General features: G+C 40.7%; 1 protein-coding gene across 4 annotated transcripts in view; it reads right to left on the bottom strand.

Annotated features, from left to right (window-relative positions):
* WDR37 (WD repeat domain 37) overlaps positions 1 to 20,705 on the bottom strand; it is a 298,132-nt gene that overhangs the window by 16,576 nt on the left and 260,851 nt on the right. For all 4 annotated transcript variants that reach the window (XM_029588540.1, XM_029588542.1, XM_029588543.1 and 1 more), the window contains exons 13-14: positions 6,739 to 6,873; positions 2,849 to 2,963 (exon numbers count right to left, since the gene is read on the bottom strand). In XM_029588540.1, coding sequence (XP_029444400.1) covers positions 2,849 to 2,963; positions 6,739 to 6,873 — 250 coding nt within the window. The remainder of the gene's footprint in view (positions 1 to 2,848; positions 2,964 to 6,738; positions 6,874 to 20,705) is intronic.

The following is a 20,705-nucleotide window of genomic DNA, read 5'->3' as shown; positions in this document are numbered from 1 at the left end:
GTTTGAAATTAATGATATCCTGGACTCTAAATTAGTGAGAGGTAAGTTCCTCTATCTAATCGACTAGAAAGGGTATGGCCCTGAAGAAAGAACATGGGAGCCAGGATCCAACCTCAATGTTCTAAGATTGGTCAAGAAATTCCATTGCCTCTTCCCTCACAAGCCTAGAACATCCACCCTGTGTACAGGCTTAGGAGGAGGGGTATTGTAACACACCGCTCACCATGTATGCTGGTTGCAAAGCTCCTTCACTTCCCTTCATTCCAATATGGTCTCTGGCATTGTGCTCCATTCTGTGGAGCAGACAAGGCAGGCTAGCTGCTCCTGAACCTGCTGATGACATCAATACTTCTCAGGCATATAAGGAAGCTCAGTGCAACAGACCTATGCCTCAGCAACCAGTCCTCTGGAGATTCCCTTGCCATGGTGTTGTCATTGCTCTTGATCCTGACTCCTATTCTTACACATCTACTTGCTTCTACTTACTCTGCCCTTCCTTTGCCTTTATACTGATTTCTTGTGCAACCTGGCCTTTTGACGATGTTTCACTTACTGCCTGCCATTACCTCAACTTGCCTTCTTGTCTCTTCCTGAATTCTATCAGCCCTGGCCTTGGCCTACTCTTCGCCTCTGTATATCCTGACCATAGCCTGCATCATTTCAGCCCTTGCCTGTCGAGGCCTACACTGTGCTCGCATGAACCAGGCTGCACCAATCTGACCACGGTGCATGGGTTCTCCTCCTGAAGAATGACAAGACGACCTAATTATACTGCAAGTGACCTAAGCTATATGTGATTAAAGAAACAATTTGCACAAAACTCCAGCATTTCTCTTTTCTTCCTGATTTATTCTTCAAAAGGAGTCCAACTTTAGTATAAGCCAGCAAAACCTTAACATTTAACATATACACCAAACAGATTCATGCCAACAGGTCTGATTCACTGATTCTCCCCACAAAAATGGTAAACAGTCTTAGTAAATTAGGATCAATATGATGACAATTACATCCAACTATTAGAGAAAATCTTCTGCATTTTACTTAATTCTCTGGAGAAACATTTAACAGCGTTCAATAATAATGCTATTTGGAATGTTTGAAAGATTAATGCAATATTTTCTGGGACTGCCAGAAGGAGTAGAGTGGAGAAGCAGCTTAGTGATCAGAGCAGTAAGATGAAAACCAGGGAAGCCAGGGTTCAAATCCTGCTTCTCCCACTGTTGCGCTCCTTGTGACCTTGGGCAAGTCACTACCATCCTCTTGCCTGAGGTACTAACTTAATATTTATTTTAGGTTTTTTTATATTCCACTTTTTGACACTTCAAATTACATTCAGGTACTGTAGGCAATGGAGGGTAAAGTGACTTGCCCAGGGTCACAAGGAACGACAGTGGGACTTGAACCCTGGTCTCCCAAGTTCATAGCCCACTGCTCTAACCACAAGGCTATTGTATATAAATTTGTAATTCACCTTGAGCACGGATTTGTAAAGGAGAGTGATTAAATCCAAAAATCTAAGGGTTTTGATTTACTTCTCCTATACTTGAAAGAATCTATTAATAAACTTATTTCCAACCATTTTTGCTGTTTATCCATATCCACATTTATTATCTTTTGCTTCCACTGCACCATATCTGGTGAAGATGATTCTACCTGCTTCAAATACAATATCTTTGGGACAGCCTGGTGGGCTCAGCGGCAGTGCTGAGTACTGCCAAGTGGAAGAACTGGGTTTGATTCCTGGAGCTTTGCTGCTGGGGCCCATCAAGGACTGCCACTACAATGACTGGGGCTAATTAAGTTGGGAGGGTATATAACAGAGGCAAACTCTCTGTGTAGCTGCAAAATAAGGTTCATGGTTCCTGATTCCAGTCCCTTTCTGATTGGTTTGGAACCACAGACCTGGATTTAGGCATAGTCAACTACCTCCAGCGCCAAACTTGCAAAGGTGCCAAAACGTCACTGCTATGGTCTAGCTGGGCCCGACACAGCAGTACCAGCCCTGCAGCAGCAGCAGTAGCAACTTAGGAAAGTAAATTCAACACAGGGCCTCCAGCAAGCCAGTATGTGAGCACAGGACCTTCAGTGCCCTACCCATTACATTGTTTTCAATGGGAACAGGAAGCCCATGCAGAATAAGGAGGTGGGGGTTCCACCAGGCTGGAGAAAGAAAGGAAGAACAGATATTAAAGCAAGTCTTTCAGGCCACAGGAGAAAGGATCCAATTGACTGGTCCTTTACCACTTCAACAACCTCTTCCATTTGAAACTGTAGGATTTTCTATTTGAAGGTTTCCTGGTGGAAGTCAATACATCCTCCACCTCCTTGGGAAACAGTAAGGAATAGACTTCTGCACGTTCAACATTCATGCTATGAGGGGTTCATAAGACAGCATGTGAGAATCCCATGCATGCTCAGTAAAGTCTTTACTGAGGTCTGAGGCCTGAGTGAGCAGGTGCTGTCACTGCACGCGTTATAGCTATTTCAGACCACCTTGACAACGGAAAAACAGGTTCTCTTTTTGTGATTTCTTGGCACACTATCTAACTTACAAAGTCAAGAATGAAATAAATAGATCTTTTGACAGAAGCATTCAGATAAGTGCTGCAATGCCATAAAGTACATTTTTTAAACTGAACTCTTCAAGGGCCTATTTCTCACTCTTTAAGAGAAAGGGAGGCATTTTAGAGGAGAGACAATTTAAGTAGTCTATTCATCTACTAATGTTTTCTGGGTACACCAAACATTTTTCATCATATAGCCCATTTCAGTCAATATTTCACCGTGTACATGAAGTGATTTAATCACTCTCCAGTTAAGGCAAAAAAAAAAAAAAAATAGCACCTACCTGTCTGTTACTGCGAGGAAGCCGTGCTAATCGTACTCCTGACATGTCAAACAATCTAACCTGCCGGTTGTCATGTGGCAGGGCAATGATTCGTTGGCCAACAGATACACTAATCCTGCAAGGAAGAGATAAAGCACGTAGGTTATGTAGAGTAGAACAACCTGACAAACTAGATTCAATAGTACATGTTTTAAAATGATGTAGCTGAATATGTATTGTTTCACTCCTAGCTCACATTAAGACGAATTACTCCTAAACCATTATCTACAATACTAGTATATTAGAAGAGGAAAATTATGGCCTCCTTGACTTAACTAATGAGAAATTACTACTTACCTGATAATTTCCTTTTTCTTAAATCTGCCAAATGAATTCAGGACCAGTGGGTTATGCACATCTACCAGCAGAAGGAGACAAAGCAAAGCTGACGTCACAGTATATATACTCCCTTTAGTGATATTAGCCTGTCAGTATTCTCTTCAAAAACCAACTGTGGACAGATTAGCAAAACTTGATTAATAACAGATAACCTTTTCAGTACTCAGTCAACAGGGAACACTGAACTCAGACAGGGAATGCATTCACACTAGTCTAGGGACTGGAGTAACACTTACCCAGTAACCCCGGAACATGTAGCCACACAGAAGGACCATAACACAATCATTTGGCAGCCAAGGACAGGAGGCTGAGTTCATCTGTCTGGTCTAAGGCAAAGGAAATTATCAGGTAGTAATTTCTCATTTCCTTGCACCCCGACAGATGAATTCAGAACCAGTGGCTGCACATCCAAATGATAATACATAGAAAAGGTGTGTAAGGAAGACCACGTCGCAGCTCAGGAAATGTCGATGGGAGACAACAAACTAATTTCTGCCCATGACACTGCCTGAACCCTAGTGGAATGAGCCTAACCTGACTAGGTAACAACTTTTCAGCATCCACATATGTGGCAGTGACTACTTCCTTAATCCAGCAAATTATTGTAGCCCGCAAAGCCAGCTTGCCTTGTTGACCTTCACCGTGAAGGACCAACAGGCAATCCATCTTACGAAACGGTTTAGAAACTCATGACATGTCTCTTGACAACCAAGGGTTGTAACAGGAGATATTCCTCTGCATCTCTTTCCTTACCCAGAGACAGCAGGAAAATGGAAAGATTCAAGTGAAAATCTGAGTCCACTTTTGGCAAAAAGGAAGAAACAGTATGAAGCTGTACCGCCCCTGGAGTCTCCCAAAGGAATGGCTCCCAGCAAGATGAGACCTGCAGTTTGGAAACCCTACGCGCAGAACAAATCGCCACAATAAACACCATTTTCAAGGTCAGTAACTGCAAGAAAAGGCTAGGTATCTGTAGAAACACGGGGCCCGCCAAGAAATCCAAGAACAGAATAAGGCTCCACAAGAGTACAGGTAACCGCAAGGGAGGACGAAGATGTTTCACTCCTTTCAAGAAATAGGCCAGATCTGGATGAGCCGATAAGGATTTACCATAAAGGGCAATTTCATAAGGTTAGCCTTGGAGGTCACATCGGCTGACCAATTTCTCAGCCACAACTGACGCCTGGCCACTATTACCAAAGCCACCCCTCTAGCTGAGATGTGGACCAAATCGCAGCATGTATCTGCTAAAAAGGCAGATTGCTGGCTCTACAACTGCCCTGGAATTCGCTCCTGATTCATCAACCTCTTGAGAGAGAAGTAAACAATAGTGAGTCACCAGGGAACAACAAGAAGCTATCTGCAAGGTCATTGCCACTGCTTCAAATGCTTGCTTAAGGATGACTTCAATCCTCCTATCATGCACATCCTTCAAGGCTGCTCCTCCCTCCACAAGGATAGTCGTCCGCTTAGAGACGTAACAGACAAGCACATCAACTTTCGGAAAACGCAGAACCTTTCTCACCACTAGATCTAGGGGGTACACGCCTTCCAAGGCCCGACCCCTTTTGAAATTAGACTCCGGAACAACCCACTCAAGATCAATCAATTCTTGAATTGCCTCCATAACAGGGAAAAAAAACAAGAGGCTTTATGCAAAAAAACCAAAATGGGATTTTTCTTTGGCTCAGAGATGGAATCTGCCCCAGGTACCCCCAGCATATTCAATGTCTAAGAAATCAGAGCCAGTAGCTGATCTCTATAAAAGAACCGCAATATAGTCCTATATGGTTCTAGTCCCTGAGGAATTTCCCCATCCTCCAGAAAGTAAGGATCAGCCTCATCATCAGCGCCATCTGGATTCCTATCGGGAGTGCCTGCTGCCAATCTAGGCCTAATTTGGCACTTAACAGTAGTACCAGGCAAATGAGAAGTCACTGCCTGTGACTCTGACCTGGCAGGATTGGACAGAACTGAAGACTACGCCTGAAGAAAGAATGCAATCCTTGAAAAAATTCTACCCAAGAAAAGGCAGAATAATCCATGCCAAAACCAGAAGGCAACTGTGCTGTGCCAACTAAGCTACTATCCCCCTCTGACAAACAAGCCACTCCTGATATGCCCTTACCCAGGCCATCATTAGGCTGAAAAGAACCAGGCTTAGTAAAATCAGAGGACGATAATTCTTTCTGAGCCTCTAAGCAACACTGATACAAGTTAGAGGGCACGCCAGGCTGAGATGCCCAAATACGATAGGCAGCACAGAGGAAAAGGCACTTAGGTTTTTTAGCCACAGGTGCCATCGATTTTTCAGTAGGCTTAACAGGAGACAGAATGTGTGCATCTAGCTGAATTCACGCTGTAAAATTTAGGCACGCAAAATTTAGGGGCACAAAGTTTAGGCTTCCCAAGGCTAGGTGTCGCAAGCCTAGGCGCACTTTAGCCGTTCTGACTTAAATGCACAACCAATGCGGCCCAAACTGTGCACACAGGCAGCGTGTCCAAAAAGAACTGAGCACACAACTTGGACGTGCAGCCAGACACGCTTACATACACCGATGGTCCTGAAGAGGGCAGCCTAACACACAGGAAAAAAGCCCATAAAATGCCGCCATGGCCTACCATGCGAAGCACAGAGAAAAGCCTAACAGTGGGGCCTAGCCCACCCAGGCTGCTCAACGTGCCTGGCTGTCCAAGTCACTTAACCTCCCACAGGAGCGGGAATGAACATTGGAACTGCATGCCGAGCACGGAGATTGGAGGAAGGGAAAAGCCTTACAAACAACCTTGCTACTCTGTCTTTCACCCTTTTTTTTTTTTTTTTTACCTGAGCTCAGCCTTACCCGGCTGAGTACAGAGATGGTCTCTGGCTGCTGGGGGAGAGGGCATATACCATCACTGCTGAACTCTGCTTCCAGTACCCGCTGTGTTTCAGCTGTTTTAAACAGCTAAGTCCATGCTGGCTGAAAAACCAGCTATTGGGACCAAGACACTCATCCAAGGGACCATGAAAATCAACTCAGGAATTCTCAACTGGGGGAGGGACCATTTGATATCACTGCAGGAGAGCGAGGAGAATTAAACCTCCTTTTATTTCTCCTTTTAAAATTTGAAGCAATCCCCAGCAGAGAGATGCACATCCAGCATCTGCTGGAGACAGAGAATACTGGCAGGCTAATGGCAATGCAGGAGTATATATACTGTGATGTCAGATTTGCTGGTAGAGGTGTGTAATCCACTGGTCCTGAATTCATTTGTCTGGGTGCTAGAAAAGCACATTTATCAGAACCTAACAAGCACACCCTAAGAAGTAAAGCACACTTAGTGTTTACAAAGAAATATCAAAAGATTTGATAGATTAGAAAATATTACCCACTTTCTACAAAGTGCCTGTGGCTCTGTTTTCACAAATCTCAGCATAGAGGCATTGATTTATTTCTGGTCACTGAAAATTTGTTTCAGTCTTTTTCAGCATACTTCCTGAAACCTATGTTGTGCTCTTGGCATCTTACCTGTTTACTGCTGAGTCTGTTCTGATCGTGGCAATAGGAGATCTCATGTTTTTCAAATCCCAAACTTTCACAGTGCGATCATCACTACCCGACACTACATTATCACCCACAGTAAACACAGCTGATGTTACTGTACTAAAAAGAAAATGATGCAAACATTTTGAGTAACATTGAGGCTGGACACAGCGGGGCCTAATATTTTCTTTTTTGACGTTGCAATTTTCCACTAAATTGGAACCAAGGTTGGAACCACGCCTGTCTCAATTTACTTTAGCCCAGCCATTGAAGCAAATAGTCCTTGGCTGGGGTTCAATACATCAGGAAGGCTGCTATCATTGGCTCCAAGTCTGGCCTCAGGGAGGCTAATTTTCCACAGTCCGTGTCAGGCTAAACTTTGTATGTATCACGAACAAGCAGACTTTATCCTAAATTTTCAAAGTGGACTTATGTGTATAAATCCGCTTTGAAAATTATCAGGTGTACGCAGAACCCTGCACAGCACACATATGTTCAGTAACAGGTGTTAATGTTCTAATGAGAATAAAAGTACATGTTAAATTGTTTTTCCAAGTACTTGTACATGCATTACCTGGCAATTTTCAAAAGCCCATTTATACACATAAAACTGGGCTTTATATATATAAATCCTTTTGAAAATTCAGCCTTAACTGTTACCATTTACTACAGGTTCTCTAATTTATTTAAATCAAGTAGCATGCATTTCAAGATCATGTAAATGTCTGCACCTTTTAGAGGTAGATAAGAGTTTTATTGTAGCAGCATAAAATATACAATAGTTTAATGCATGGTACATGTTTTTAATTTTCTAGCCTAACACGAGTAAATCTTTTGTTACCAAGGTTATGAAAACCCCTGCGACTAACTCAAAGTTAACTAGCACATCTCAAACTCAGTGCCAGTAAACTACCCAGTTTACTGTAATAATTTAGCCAGTTTATTTTACGTTGATCAGGAATGTATATTGTCTTAGGCTCTCTCACAATTGGGTTGTCCTTCTGGAGAATCAGGTTCCTGTCTTAGCATGGACAGCAGCCAGCTAGACCTCCAGCAGACAAACAAGTTAACACCACAGACTCAGGATGGCAGAACCGGAGCTTATAGATGCCTCTATAACCTATGCAGGCAGGGGACAAAAGTGAAGACTGGTTTGGCCAGCAAGGGCTCAGGCAAGGATGAGATTGGCAAAGTCTCCAAAGTTAATGGAGCAAGACTGGGCTGAGCAGAAAGCTCAGTCTCAAAGCTTAGGCTTCAGCTTTGTGAAAAGTTAATGGGTTTGGTTTGTGTGAATGGCAGCGAGCGGAGGTAATGGCATGAGTTGGAAGATATCTGGTGAACAATGCTGGGTTTCAAGACTGGATACAAAGTTTAGCAAGGCTACAAACTGAGTAAGTTTGTGTCTGGCGGTACCAGTAAAATTATAAGGTGGAGACAGATTGGTCACAATGAAGAACAGCAGCTTCTTCTCCTTGGTACAGTTCTTAAAGGCATTCCTATTAAACTGTACAGGCCATTGCATGGCTTGACTTCCATCTTGTATTGCTCAGGCCTGCAAAGTTTGGTTCAGTTGCACGCTCCTCTTTAGGAAGACTGGCTTATCTGTACATGACAGACTCCCCTCCTCCTCCCAGAACCCAGGACCTGTGAATTCTGCCTCTGCAGCATTCCCAGCACAAGCCGATCCAGAAAGCAGAAAACAGATCCATGAATCAAACCCTGGTCTTCTGCAGGGGAGCATGCAATTGCCACCAGAAAAATATCCGATGATACAGTAAATGCAGAAAAAGGAAAGGAAAAATGTCTTCTTAAAAAAAGTAGCCATAAACATAGTCCCACAAGCAAAGAAGGGTTCTATTACAATCTTAATCTGGAACTTATGAAACAAAGACGAAGTCATCAGAAATTATCAGATATTAGCAAGTCCTGTAAAGATAATACATATCCCCAAGAATTTCAACCCAAAAACTTTAGAACAGTTTTACCCTTTCAAGAAGGTCATTAAGTGTTCTGGTTTTAAAATCCAGTAATTATTCCCTTGGCATAAGATTTACAAAGTAATCACAACATTAATTGTCTACTTAAGGCTATAATCTCTCAATGGAGGATAAGAAATTTTGTGTGTTTATGTTATCCAACAGACATCAGGAAAAAGTGCATATTAAAGTCCAGAAAAGATATATCCTTCAATTTAAAACAATATCAAAGAATAGTATCTTTATCAGATTCAAAGGCAAGTGTTACTATGATGGAGCTGGCATAACCTCACCTTCCTGTGGGATTTCTGAAAAAACAGAGGGACAAATTCTAAGGAATTGATAGTTAACCATCTCCTTCTGCCACTTAAATCCCACTGGCCAGTTTAGAATGTGGAAAAAAGAATTTTTAACATGCAACCTAGGGAACTTTAAACCCTCAGTACGAAACTTTTAAACAGTTTCAAAGGGGCAACATTAGGCAGGCAAGGAAAATTAATCAACTTTAACGTTAACTTTTGTTTTTTGTTTCCACTTTTCTAAAAAGGTCCGTAGCAGATTTAAAAGAAACCTTTTTCAGTTCCTAGACCCTAGCTATTTGGATCTCCATGTCTTGAACTCTCAAAACAGTGTCCTTTAACATTTCTTCTTGAATCTTCATCTGAGATTTAGAATGAATTGTAGATTTATCAATACTACAACTTGAAATAGACAGTTCAAAAGATTCCTGAGCCTTCCAGATTCCTCCAGGGTGATGTTCTGAAAGATGGGCAGTCAGTTGGTTTTTAGATCCAAAACTCCTTCCATGGCTTGCATCAACTCCTGATTTTTCCTTCTGGCTTCCAGGATTCACCACTAAGCAACCACAGCGCCTTCCCATGCTGACACACTACCCAGAACCATAGTTATTTCAGATAGTAGAAGGGCTTCCCCAACTGCCAGTTCCTAAAGCTGCAAACATCATTTCTAGCAAAGTTACTAGAAACAGTAGTGCAGAAACAATTAACAGAACACCTTGAAAATAATAACATTTTATATCCATCGCAATTCGGCTTTAGAAAGCATTTCAGTACTGAAATTACTCCTCGCACTAGCTGATACTGTCCTCAGAGGATTCAACAGCGGACAAAATTATTTACTAATATTACTGGACTTAGCAGCAGCATTCCATGCCGTGAACTATATAATTACCGGTATTTTAGACAGATTATCAGAAATCGAATTAACAGACATTACACTCAAATGGTTCTCTTCATATCTTACAAATCGCTTTTTTCAAGTAAAAATTAAGAACAGTACCTCAGATAAAATAAACCTTAATACTGGAATTCCATGGGGCTCTTCATTGTCAGCTACCTTGTTTAATATTTACTTGATCCCACTGACACTTAACAGCTGGACTTGGTCTTACTCATTATATATACACTGACAATATACAAATTTTAATCCCAATCAAAAATTCACTCAACACAACCTGTAAAATGACAGCAATGTATTTATCAATGATAAAACCCTTGTTAACAAACATGAAACTAATTCTAAATATTGACAAAACAGAAATTATATTTTTGGATAGGAAACCATCATGCAGTAAACTACCCAACCTTACAGTGGAGGATCAAACTACAAAAATTGAGCAGGTTAATACCACACGAGATTTAGGAGTTATCATTGACTCTGAACTCAGTTTCAAAAAGCATTATCTTCAATAAGTTAAAAGATGGATACAACAAAATCCTGACCCTAAGATGATTAAAACCTCTCCTAAATCAACACGATAAAGGGCAGTACTGCAATCACTATTACTTTTCAGCACCGATTACTGTAACTCTTACTAGACCTCCCACTATCAACAATTCGCCCATTACAGGTTCTTCAAAATGCAGCAGCCGGGATTTTAACAGACACAAAAAAATATTACCACATAACACCTGTACTAATTTCCTTACACTGGCTACCAATAAATATTGCAGAGAATATAAATTCTTTTGCATTCTACATAAAATCATATATGGTGAACAAATTGATTGGCTCAATGCTACCATTCGAAAACATTCCACAAAGAAACCTGAGATCAGCAAATAAAGACCTACTAACTATCCCCTTAATACATTCGGCACACTTAACGCAGATCAGAGACAGAGCCATATCCCTTGCAGGTCCAAAAATCTGGAATGCTCAACCAACAGAATTAAGGTTGCAGCAGAACCTAAAAACATTTTTAAAAGACCTAAAAACTTGACACTTTTGCAGAGCCTATGACGACGAAAATCAGTTAAAAACCTAGCAAGCTGATTTTAATTTTGTTTCTGGTTTAATTGTACTGTATTTTTATTTTAATTTGTTCTGATGTTTTTAAATATTTAACTTGTACTAATTTTATTATATGTTCCAAAACCAACCTATACCGCTTAACACTTTTAAATTGTACTATTATTTTATTTTTGAATATTAATTTGCTTATGTAAACCATTGTGATGGCTCCCCCCCAAACGACGGTATATAAAATCAATCAATAAACAAATTAAATAAAACTGAATAATCACATAAGATTCAATATTAATTGCAGAAAAAACAGCTACTCCATGGAAATATCACTCCAAAAGAAATACTAAAAGGGATTCATGTTATATATATATCTAAAGTACAAAGAACAAATCATAAATCCACAAACAAACCACACCAGCATCTATTTCACTGAGATGTAGTTTCAGGTGGCCATGTAATTTAAGACACTTATGCTCAACTTTGCTGATAAATACATACATCACATTTTTACGTTTCTTGATGCCAATCATGTGAAAAGCATTATTTAGTGCTTTAAATATAAAGTTCCTGAAAAGTAGCTACTTAAATACTTGTGTGCAAGCCTCTATCCCCTACCGAATTCTACATAGTTTAAAAAAAATAAAATTGCAATCATGCATACAAGAAAATGTTCCTGATACAGGAAGTGCAAAGTATAGTTGAGCATAAAAGAGCTGAAAACAGGGATCTCCATAGACAGCAGGATGAATTAGCCATGATGCATAAGCGACATCATTGAAAAGCATCGAACAGATCCAGCTCTTTAGCTCAATAAAAAAGTTTAAGTGAGCATGCACAGAGGTTCCCGTTTGTGCGCTACCTCATAAAATCCTCACTCTCTTGCAGAGTTAAGTTTTAGCAAGGTAATCTAATCTCCAAGGAGGTGGATGGGTTATATGCATGCTGTCTATGGAGAACCCAGTTTACATGAAAGCAAACTTGCTTTCTCTGTAAATAAGTTGGGCTGAATTATCCATAAAACATGGGAGTCCCAAGCTGATGGTTGCAAATGGAGCATTTACTAAAAAAACAAAAACAAAAAAACCCAAACAAAAACATAAGAACATGGCATACTGGGTCAGACCAAGGGTCCATCAAGCCCATCATCCTGTTTCCAACAGTAGCCAATCCAGGCCAAAAGAACCTGGCAAGTACCCAAAAACTAAGTTTATTCCATGCAACTGTTGCTAGTAATAGCAATGGCTATTTTCTAAGTCAACTTAATTAATAGCAGGTAATGGACTTCTCCTCCAAGATCTTATCCAATCTTTTTTTAAACACAGCTACACTAACTGCACTAACCACATCCTCTGGCAACAAATTTCAGAGTTTAATTGTGCGTTGAGTGAAAAAGAACTTTCTCCGATTAGTTTTAAATGTGCTACATGCTAACTTCATGGAGTGCCCCCTAGTCTATTATCCGAAAGAGTAAATAACAGATTTACATTAACCCATTCTAGACCTCTCACAATTTTAAACACCTCTATCATGTCCCCCCGCACCCCCCCCAGCCATCTCTTCTCCAAGCTGAAAAGTCCTAACCTCTTTAGTCTTTCCTCATAGGGGAGCTGTTCCATTCCCTTTATCATTTTGGTCGCCCTTCTCTGTACCTTCTCCATCACAACTATATCTTTTTTGAGATGTGGCGACCAGAATTGTACAAACTATTCAAGGTGCAGTCTCACCATTGAGTAATACAGAGGCATTATGACATTTTCCATTTTATTCACATTCCCTTTCTAATAATTCCCAACATTGTTACTTTTTTGACTGCCGCAGCACAATGAACCGATGCTCCTAATGTGCAACCTAACATTGTGTAATTATAGCATGGGTTATTTTTCCCTATATGCATCACCTTGCACTTATCCTCATTAAATTTCATCTGCCATTTGGATGCCCAATTTTCCAGTCTCAGAAGGTCTTCCTGCAATTTATCACAATCTGCTTGTGATTTAACTACTCTGAATAATTTTGTGTCATCTGCAAATTTGATTACATCACTTGTCGTATTTCTTTCCAGATCATTTATAAATATATTGAAAAGCACGGGTCCCAATACAGATCCCTGAGGCACTCCACTGCTCACTCCCTTCCACTGAGAAAATTGTCCATTTAATCCTACTCTCTGTTTCCTGTCTTTTAGCCAGTTTGTAATCCACGAAAGGACATCGCCACCTATCCCATGACTTTTTATTTTTCCTAGAAGCCTCTCATGAGGAACTTTGTCAAACGCCTTCTGAAAATCCAAGCATACTACATCTTATTTTATTAACTACATTTTATTAACTACATTTTATTAACTACATTTTATTAACTCCTTCAAAAAAGTGAAGCAGATTTGTGAGGCAAGCCTTGGGTAAAGCCATGCTGACTTTGGTCCATTAAACCATGTCTTTTTGTATATGTTCTGTGATTTTGATATTTAGAACTCTTTCCACTATTTTTCCTGGCACTGAAGTCAGGCTAACCAGTCTGTAGTTTCCCGGATCGCCCCTGGAGCCCTTTTTAAATATTGGGGTTACATTAGCCACCCTCCAGTCTTCAGGTACAATGATAGGTTACAAATTTTTACTAATAGGTCTGAAATTTCATTTTTTTAGTTCCTTCAGAACCCTGGGGTGTATACCATCCGGTCCAGGTGATTTACTACTCCAGTTTGTCTATTAGGCCTACCACATCTTCTAGGTTCACCATGAAAACCTTCTCCAATACCAGTATCTTGCCAACATCCTCTTCAGTAAACACTGAAGCAAAGAAATCATTTAACCTTTCCGCGATGGCCTTATCTTCTCTTAAGTGCCCCTTTAACCCCTCAATCATCTAACAGTCCAATTGACTCCCTCACAGGCTTTCTGCTTCAGATATATTTTAAAAAGGTTTTACTGTGAGTTTTTGCCTCTATGGCCAACTTCTTTTCAAATTCTCTCTTAGCCTGTCTTATCAATGTCTTACATTTAACTTGCCAACGCTTATGCATTATCCTATTTTCTTCTGTTGGATCCTTCTTCCAGTACTTGAATGAAGATCTTTTGGATAAAATAGCTTCTTTCACCTCCCCTTTTAACCATGCCGGTGATCGTTTTGCCTTCTTTCCACCTTTCTTAATGTGTGGAATACATCTGGACTGTGCTTTTAGGATGGTATTTTTTAATAATGACCACACCTCTTGCACACTTTTTAGCTTTGTAGCTGCTTTCAGTTTTTTCTAACAATTTTTCTCATTTTATCAAAGTTTCCCTTTTGAAAGTTTAGCACGAGAGCCATGGATTTGCTTACTGTCCCCCTTCCAGTCTTTAATTCAAATTTGATCATATTATGATCACTATTGCCAAGCGGCCCCACCACCGTTACCTCTCTCACCAAATCCCGTGCTCCACTGAGACTTAGATCTAAAATTGCTCCCTCTCTTGGTTCCTGAACCAATTGCTCCATAAAGCTGTCATTTATTCCATCCAGGAACTTTATCTCTCTAGCATGTCCCGATGATACATTTACCCAGTCAATATTGGGATAATTGAAATCTCCCATTATTACCGCACTACCAATTTGGTTAGCTTCTTTAATTCCTCTTAGCATTTCATTGTCCATCTCACCATCTTGACCAGGTGGATGGTAGTATACTCCTAGCACTATAGTCTTCCCCAACACACAAGGGATTTCTATCCATAAAGATTTGATTGTGCATTTAGTCTCATGCAGGATGTTTATCCTGTTGGACCCTACGCCATCCCAGACATAAAGCGCCACACGGCCTCCCAGGTGCTCCTCTCTGTCATTGCGATATAATTTGTACCCCGGTATAGCACTGTCCCATTGGTTATCCTCCTTCCACCATGACTCTGAGATGCCAATTAAGTCTATGTCATCATTCACTGCTATACATTCTAATTCTCCCATCTTACTTCTTAGACTTCTGGCATTAGCATATAAACATTTCAAAGTTTGTTTTTTGTTTGTATTTTCATTCTGCTTTTTAATTGATAGGGATAAGTTAGAACTTTTTTTTAGCTCAGGAGAGTTTTTAGTTACAGGAACTTGGACTACTTTTCTTATTATTGGAACCTCACTGTCGGGATGCCCTAATTCTAATGCATTAGTATCCTTTGAAGATACCTCCCTCCGAACCATGCACTGCTGAGCGACTGTCGGCTTTCTCCTTTGTTCTAGTTTAAAAGCTGCTCTCTCTCTTTTTTAAAGGTTAGCGCCAGCAGTCTGGTTCCACCTTGGTTAAGGAGGAGCCCATCCCTTTGGAAGAGACTCCCCCTTCCCCAAAAGGTTACCCAGTTCCTAACAAAACTGAAGCCCTCTTCCTTGCACCATCGTCTCATCCACGCATTGAGACTCCCGGAGCTCTGCCTGCCTCTGGTGACCTGCGCGTGGAACAGGCAACATTTCAGAGAATGCTACCCTGAAGGTTCTGGATTTAAGCTTTCTACCTAAGAGCCTAAATTTGGCTTCTAGAATCTCCCTCCCACATTTTTCTATGTCGTTGGTGCCCACATGTACCACGACAGCCGGCTCCTCCCTAGCACTGTCTAAAATCCTATCTAGGTGACACATGAGGTCCGCCACCTTCGCACAAGATAGGCATGTTACCAAGTGATCCTCATGCCCACCAGCCACCCAGCTGTTTACATTCCTAATAATCGAATCACCAACAACCTGGCCCCACCAGTGGAGTGAAGACTACAGGTGAACAGGCTGCATAAAACTGCTTGCTGAAAGCTACTGACACTTTTTGATAAACTGTCCAGACAGTAGTGGAATACAAAGGTGTGCAAAGACGACCATATCTCAATGTTGCAAATGTCTTCAATGGTTGAGAATTTGAAGTGAGCCGTCATGGCTCTAACTTGATAAACCTTGACAGAGTCTGTAATCTATATTACAGCCAGTGAATAACACTGCACAATAAAGACCACTAACCAGCTAGTCAAAGTTCTTTGGCAAATGCCACTCTCAGTCTGTTAGGATCAAAGGACACAAACAGTCAAGACAACGATGAGGTTGAGTCTTTCTTAAGTAAAAGGCCAATGCTGTCTTGCAGTCCAAAAAAAATGAAGAGCTTTTTCACCTTTATGCGCATGAGACTGAGTAGAAAGTTGGAAGAATAGCTTGATTAACGTGAAGAGCCGAGATGACTTTTATAAGAAACCTGGAGTGTGTACACAGTTCCACTTCGTTATGGAATAATTGATGATATGGTGAATAAGAGACTAGTGCTTGCAATTTACTGACTCTTATAGCAGATGTGACAGCTACCAAAAATACTTCCTTTCACGTGAGGGAACTTCAGAGGAGCTGACTTTTGAGGTTCAAAAGTAGTTTTCATTAGCTATGCTAAGACAATATTGAGATCCCAAGGCTTGGAGGTTTTGACACCAGAAGTTTTGCATGCTACAAACCCTTCATAAGTTCTGAAACCAAATGGGGAATGAAGATTGAATTTTCCCTCAATCTGCAGACAGAAGGCCACAATAGCACAGAGGTATACTTTCACTGATAATGTACTGAATCCTGAAGAAGATACAAAGAATAGACACTGAAGCAAATCTTTAGGGCTATAAGTAAACAGATCCAAGGAACCTGATTGACACCAGAAGGAAAATCTTTCCGCTTGAATCTATACGGCCATCTGGTCAAAGACTTTCTGGTTGCAATCAAAATATCCTCTACTCCTTTTGGGCAGTACAAAGAGGATACTATCAAGGGTTCAACATCTATGCCATTAAGATCAGCGAGATAAGATTCGGATGGCACAGATAACTTTCCTCTTGTTTTAGGAGTGATGGAGCACTTCCCAAAGGGATTGGAGGTAGCACAATTGAATGAGAAATGGAAACCACACCTGTCTTGGCCATGTTGGGACAATAAAAATGTGCCTTACTTGATCTCTGAGCACTTTTAAATCATTCACTAGATGCTTGTTGATGTTTGATTTATGAAAATTAAATTAAAAAGATTTCAACTAAATCATTTGCTATCAGCAGGATTGGTGGAAATGAATATAGAAAATCTACATACCACTGTAGCAAAAAAAAAAAAAAAGTGTCTGAACCCAATCTGTACTTGCTTGGAAGTATAGAACAAAATCTTTTGACTGGTTCACTGTTTTCAGAGGCAAACAAATTGATCACTGGCTGACTCCAGAGAACGAGCAACCTATCCACTACTATTTGATCCAGGGACCATTCATGTGGCTGGATGATTTTCCTGAGGCGACTGCTAATCTGTTGGAAATTCCCAGCAGGTATGTTGCTTGAAGACTGAATCTGCCAGGAACCAAATTACCTTTCCTTCTGGAAAAAAGCCAGGGCATGGCTATTCAACCAGGCCTTTCCCCAACCAGCTCATTAAGAATATTAAAGTTTTTACAACACTTAGTCCTTTTGCTATACAATGGCATTCAGTGTTAACTATATTATACCTTTTTTAAGTCTTAATTTCTGTAATCTGCTTTGAGACAAAACCTGGCAAAAAGAATATCAAATTTTCATAAATAAAGCCAGGTATATGTTCTACTCTATACCTGAGATCTAATTTCCTAGCTACTAGGAGGCAAATGGCAGGATTCTCCCATATTCTTATCTGCAGATCCCAGAGAAGATAATAGACCTGACTGGCAGTCAACTCCACAAGAGGATCCAGAAGATGTAGAAGCCTAAATACTTCTTTTCATAGGTCTTTCCCCCCACACATTGATTCCCACCACTTTTGCTAACTTGTTCAGAAATTTGGAGTAGCAGAGGTCTTCTAGTGGAGAGGAATGCTCCAGCAAGTCAGGTAAAGGATCCAGTTATGCCCTCTTCCAAAAAAGAAACAGAGGGAAGAAACATGGTCCCAGGACCTCAGTGATGAAAATGGCAATTAGGGCAGAGACCTCTCCAAGGGGAGGGTTCACTTGATTAGCTCTTCCTCTGACTCGTGGTACCCCATGCTCATGGACAGTTTATCTGAAAGAAGAGATCTGCACTGACTGTTGTGAGCTCTTGCAGCTGACTGTACAGAAGTGTAAGAGATGAGAGCACCAGCTAATGGGAATAACTCACCCATATGCAATAGAGGTTATTAAAGTGCCCTCTTTATCACTAACAGCCAATGTGGTAGTGTTTTCACCTACTCAGAAATGTGGTTCACTGACTGCTGTGTTCTTTAGGCCGGAGTTGGGAAAGAAACATCCTCAGAACCCAAAAATGGCTTTCACTTTGGGCTGAAATGTTCATTCTCAATCTGCCCAGGCTCCATGGAGGCACTCAAAGACTGCACCAGATTGGTTGTGCTGATGCTCTCATTGAGATTAAGGGAACATCTGAAGTAACAGAAGCTGATGTCTCCAGTTGCAACAGCGATGGTGTCTGAGTGAGCGATCCACACTGAGAAATAGACGGGCCCTGGTAGGCCTGGGGTCCAAACAGAAGAGATGAGTCAGTGCCATAGGAATCTTGCAAGCCAAAAAAAGACAACACCTGTGCCCGATCCCTTGTCAAGCTCCATCAGTGTCGAGCCTTGACGGTATCACGAGACTTGTTGCCACTGATGTAGATCCTTTTGGCACAGAAGATACATCCCCTTCAGTGTCAACAGCACTGATGATGGTGCTAACTTTGGTGAACGGAACTTTTGTGCCTTGCTTGACCCTGAAACTATGGTGCAACTGGGGTCTGGTGCTGTAGAAGATGGACCCGTCGCTCACTTCGACACAGTGAGAATCTAAAGAGACCCTGCTCCTAGAGGAGGATCATCTGCTGGCACCAAACAAATTGGTGCTTTTTTGACTAGCGGAATTCCATCATCTTCCAGACCCAGTTCATTTATGTCTTTGAGGACATACATCCACAATCCTAGCAATTCAAAGAATCACAGTAAACACCCAAGCAGTCTGGATAAACATCCTGCAGCCATAGAGACAGTCCTTGAAATTGCTGACCACATATTTTTTTCTACAAATGGACATTATTTTTCTTTTGGAAATTTCTGAAAAGTGCTGTTTGAAGAGCTGCCAAGCAGTGCTAGAAAATAAAAAGATAACCACAACAAGGCAGGCAAAAATAGAGAGTGAGAGAGAAAGGGTACATCTGTACGAGAGCTCAAAAAGAGTAAGGCAGCATATGCACGGGAACCTCCACATTTACTTGGTTAAAACATTTGCAGAGCTAGAGAGATAGGTCCATTTGGCATCTTCAAATAATGTCACCCATGTATCATGGCTAATTCAGCCCTGTTTGTTGACGGAGAAATTCTCAGGGCATAAATACCAACTGAGGTTATCATTAGAAGGGATCTAAACAGTATCTGAAAAGTAAATGCACAAACCTGGAACCATAATGTTTATCTCCAAAAATGAAAGATATTTTAAGCTACTGGAATGACAGTATCAAAATGTAACTTTCTAGCAGGCCGATACAGTAAAGCACGGCCGCAGTTACCCCGTTTCTAACCCGCTGTATAGCGCCTATACAGTAAAATGGATTGCGCTTCATGGACGCGGGTTGGACATGGCTTGCATTTGCATGCCATTTAAATACAGTATCGAGCGGTAGGTGATCCGAACTGTGCGTGCGGCAAACGCAGGTACGCCGGGCACTAACGCACCTCTTTCTACCGCACCTTACTGTATCGGCCCGTAGGTTATTCCACAGATTTCAAATCAGCAGCCATAAAATTTAAAACAGAAGAGCAGTCTGTTTTTATCAACAGAAAAAAGAGAACATACAGTGCCCTGAACTGTTAAACTTTGTGTTGCCTTCACAACTTGGTTTCTATGGATTTGATTTACTAGCACATACTGTAACTAGTGTTAGGCACATCAACTGCTTGAAGTTTCATCATTCTAATTTTAAATGGCAGTTGTTCCCATCATTTCTGTGGTACTGTGAGAATTTCATTTCATGTTCCACTCAGGCTGCTGATTGAGATTAGCACCATCCAGGTCACAGTGGCCCAGTTTACGCAAGCTCTGTTAATTTAAATTGACATCAAATTAAGCTCTAATTAGGACTAAACTATGCGGCATTAATGATACAAAGTTTCTTAATGTAATTTCAAAGTGTAGCAAAGCTAGTCAGAGGAAGAGGTGGCACCAGAGTCGTCTTCTTTCTGTTCTCACACATTCAAAAACTATTTCCATTTTTATGAAAAACTCCACATCTATTTGTGCTATACACACACACACACATATACACACATAAAGAAACAAAACTCTGCATGCATATCAGTGTGTAAAAAGGGTTTACACTGCTTCTTACACTAATTTATGTTACTCACTGCATGCCTGTATGAAACATTATTGGAATTTTGTTCAGAACCATGGCAAATGAATATGGATTTTGAACAATTTGTATCATCAACTAGATGTGATTCAGTTTTGAATGAAAGTATCTCTCTATACTCTTCCAAGTCTTAATCACTGACAACTAAGTTTAGATGTGAGCGTAAAACAAATGTGTTTGGGGTAAGTTAAGTGATTGCATATACCTATTACCTTCTCCCTCTGTCAAAGTCATTTTTTGATATCATTACTAAACTTGAGATCAAATTCATTAAGCGCTCAACAGTCCAGTAGATGACTAAACTAAATTTGGTAATCTACAACTAAATGCTGATATTTATCGAGTTTTCTATACCGTCATTTGGTTTTGCCATCATAACGGTTTACAAAAATAAGAA

Source organism: Rhinatrema bivittatum, chromosome 2, assembly GCF_901001135.1.
Source record: "Rhinatrema bivittatum chromosome 2, aRhiBiv1.1, whole genome shotgun sequence".
In the NCBI taxonomy this organism is placed as follows: Eukaryota; Metazoa; Chordata; class Amphibia; order Gymnophiona; family Rhinatrematidae; genus Rhinatrema; species Rhinatrema bivittatum.
The sequence above is the reverse complement of the archived record's forward strand: the minus strand, read 5'-3'. Positions and strand labels throughout refer to the sequence as shown.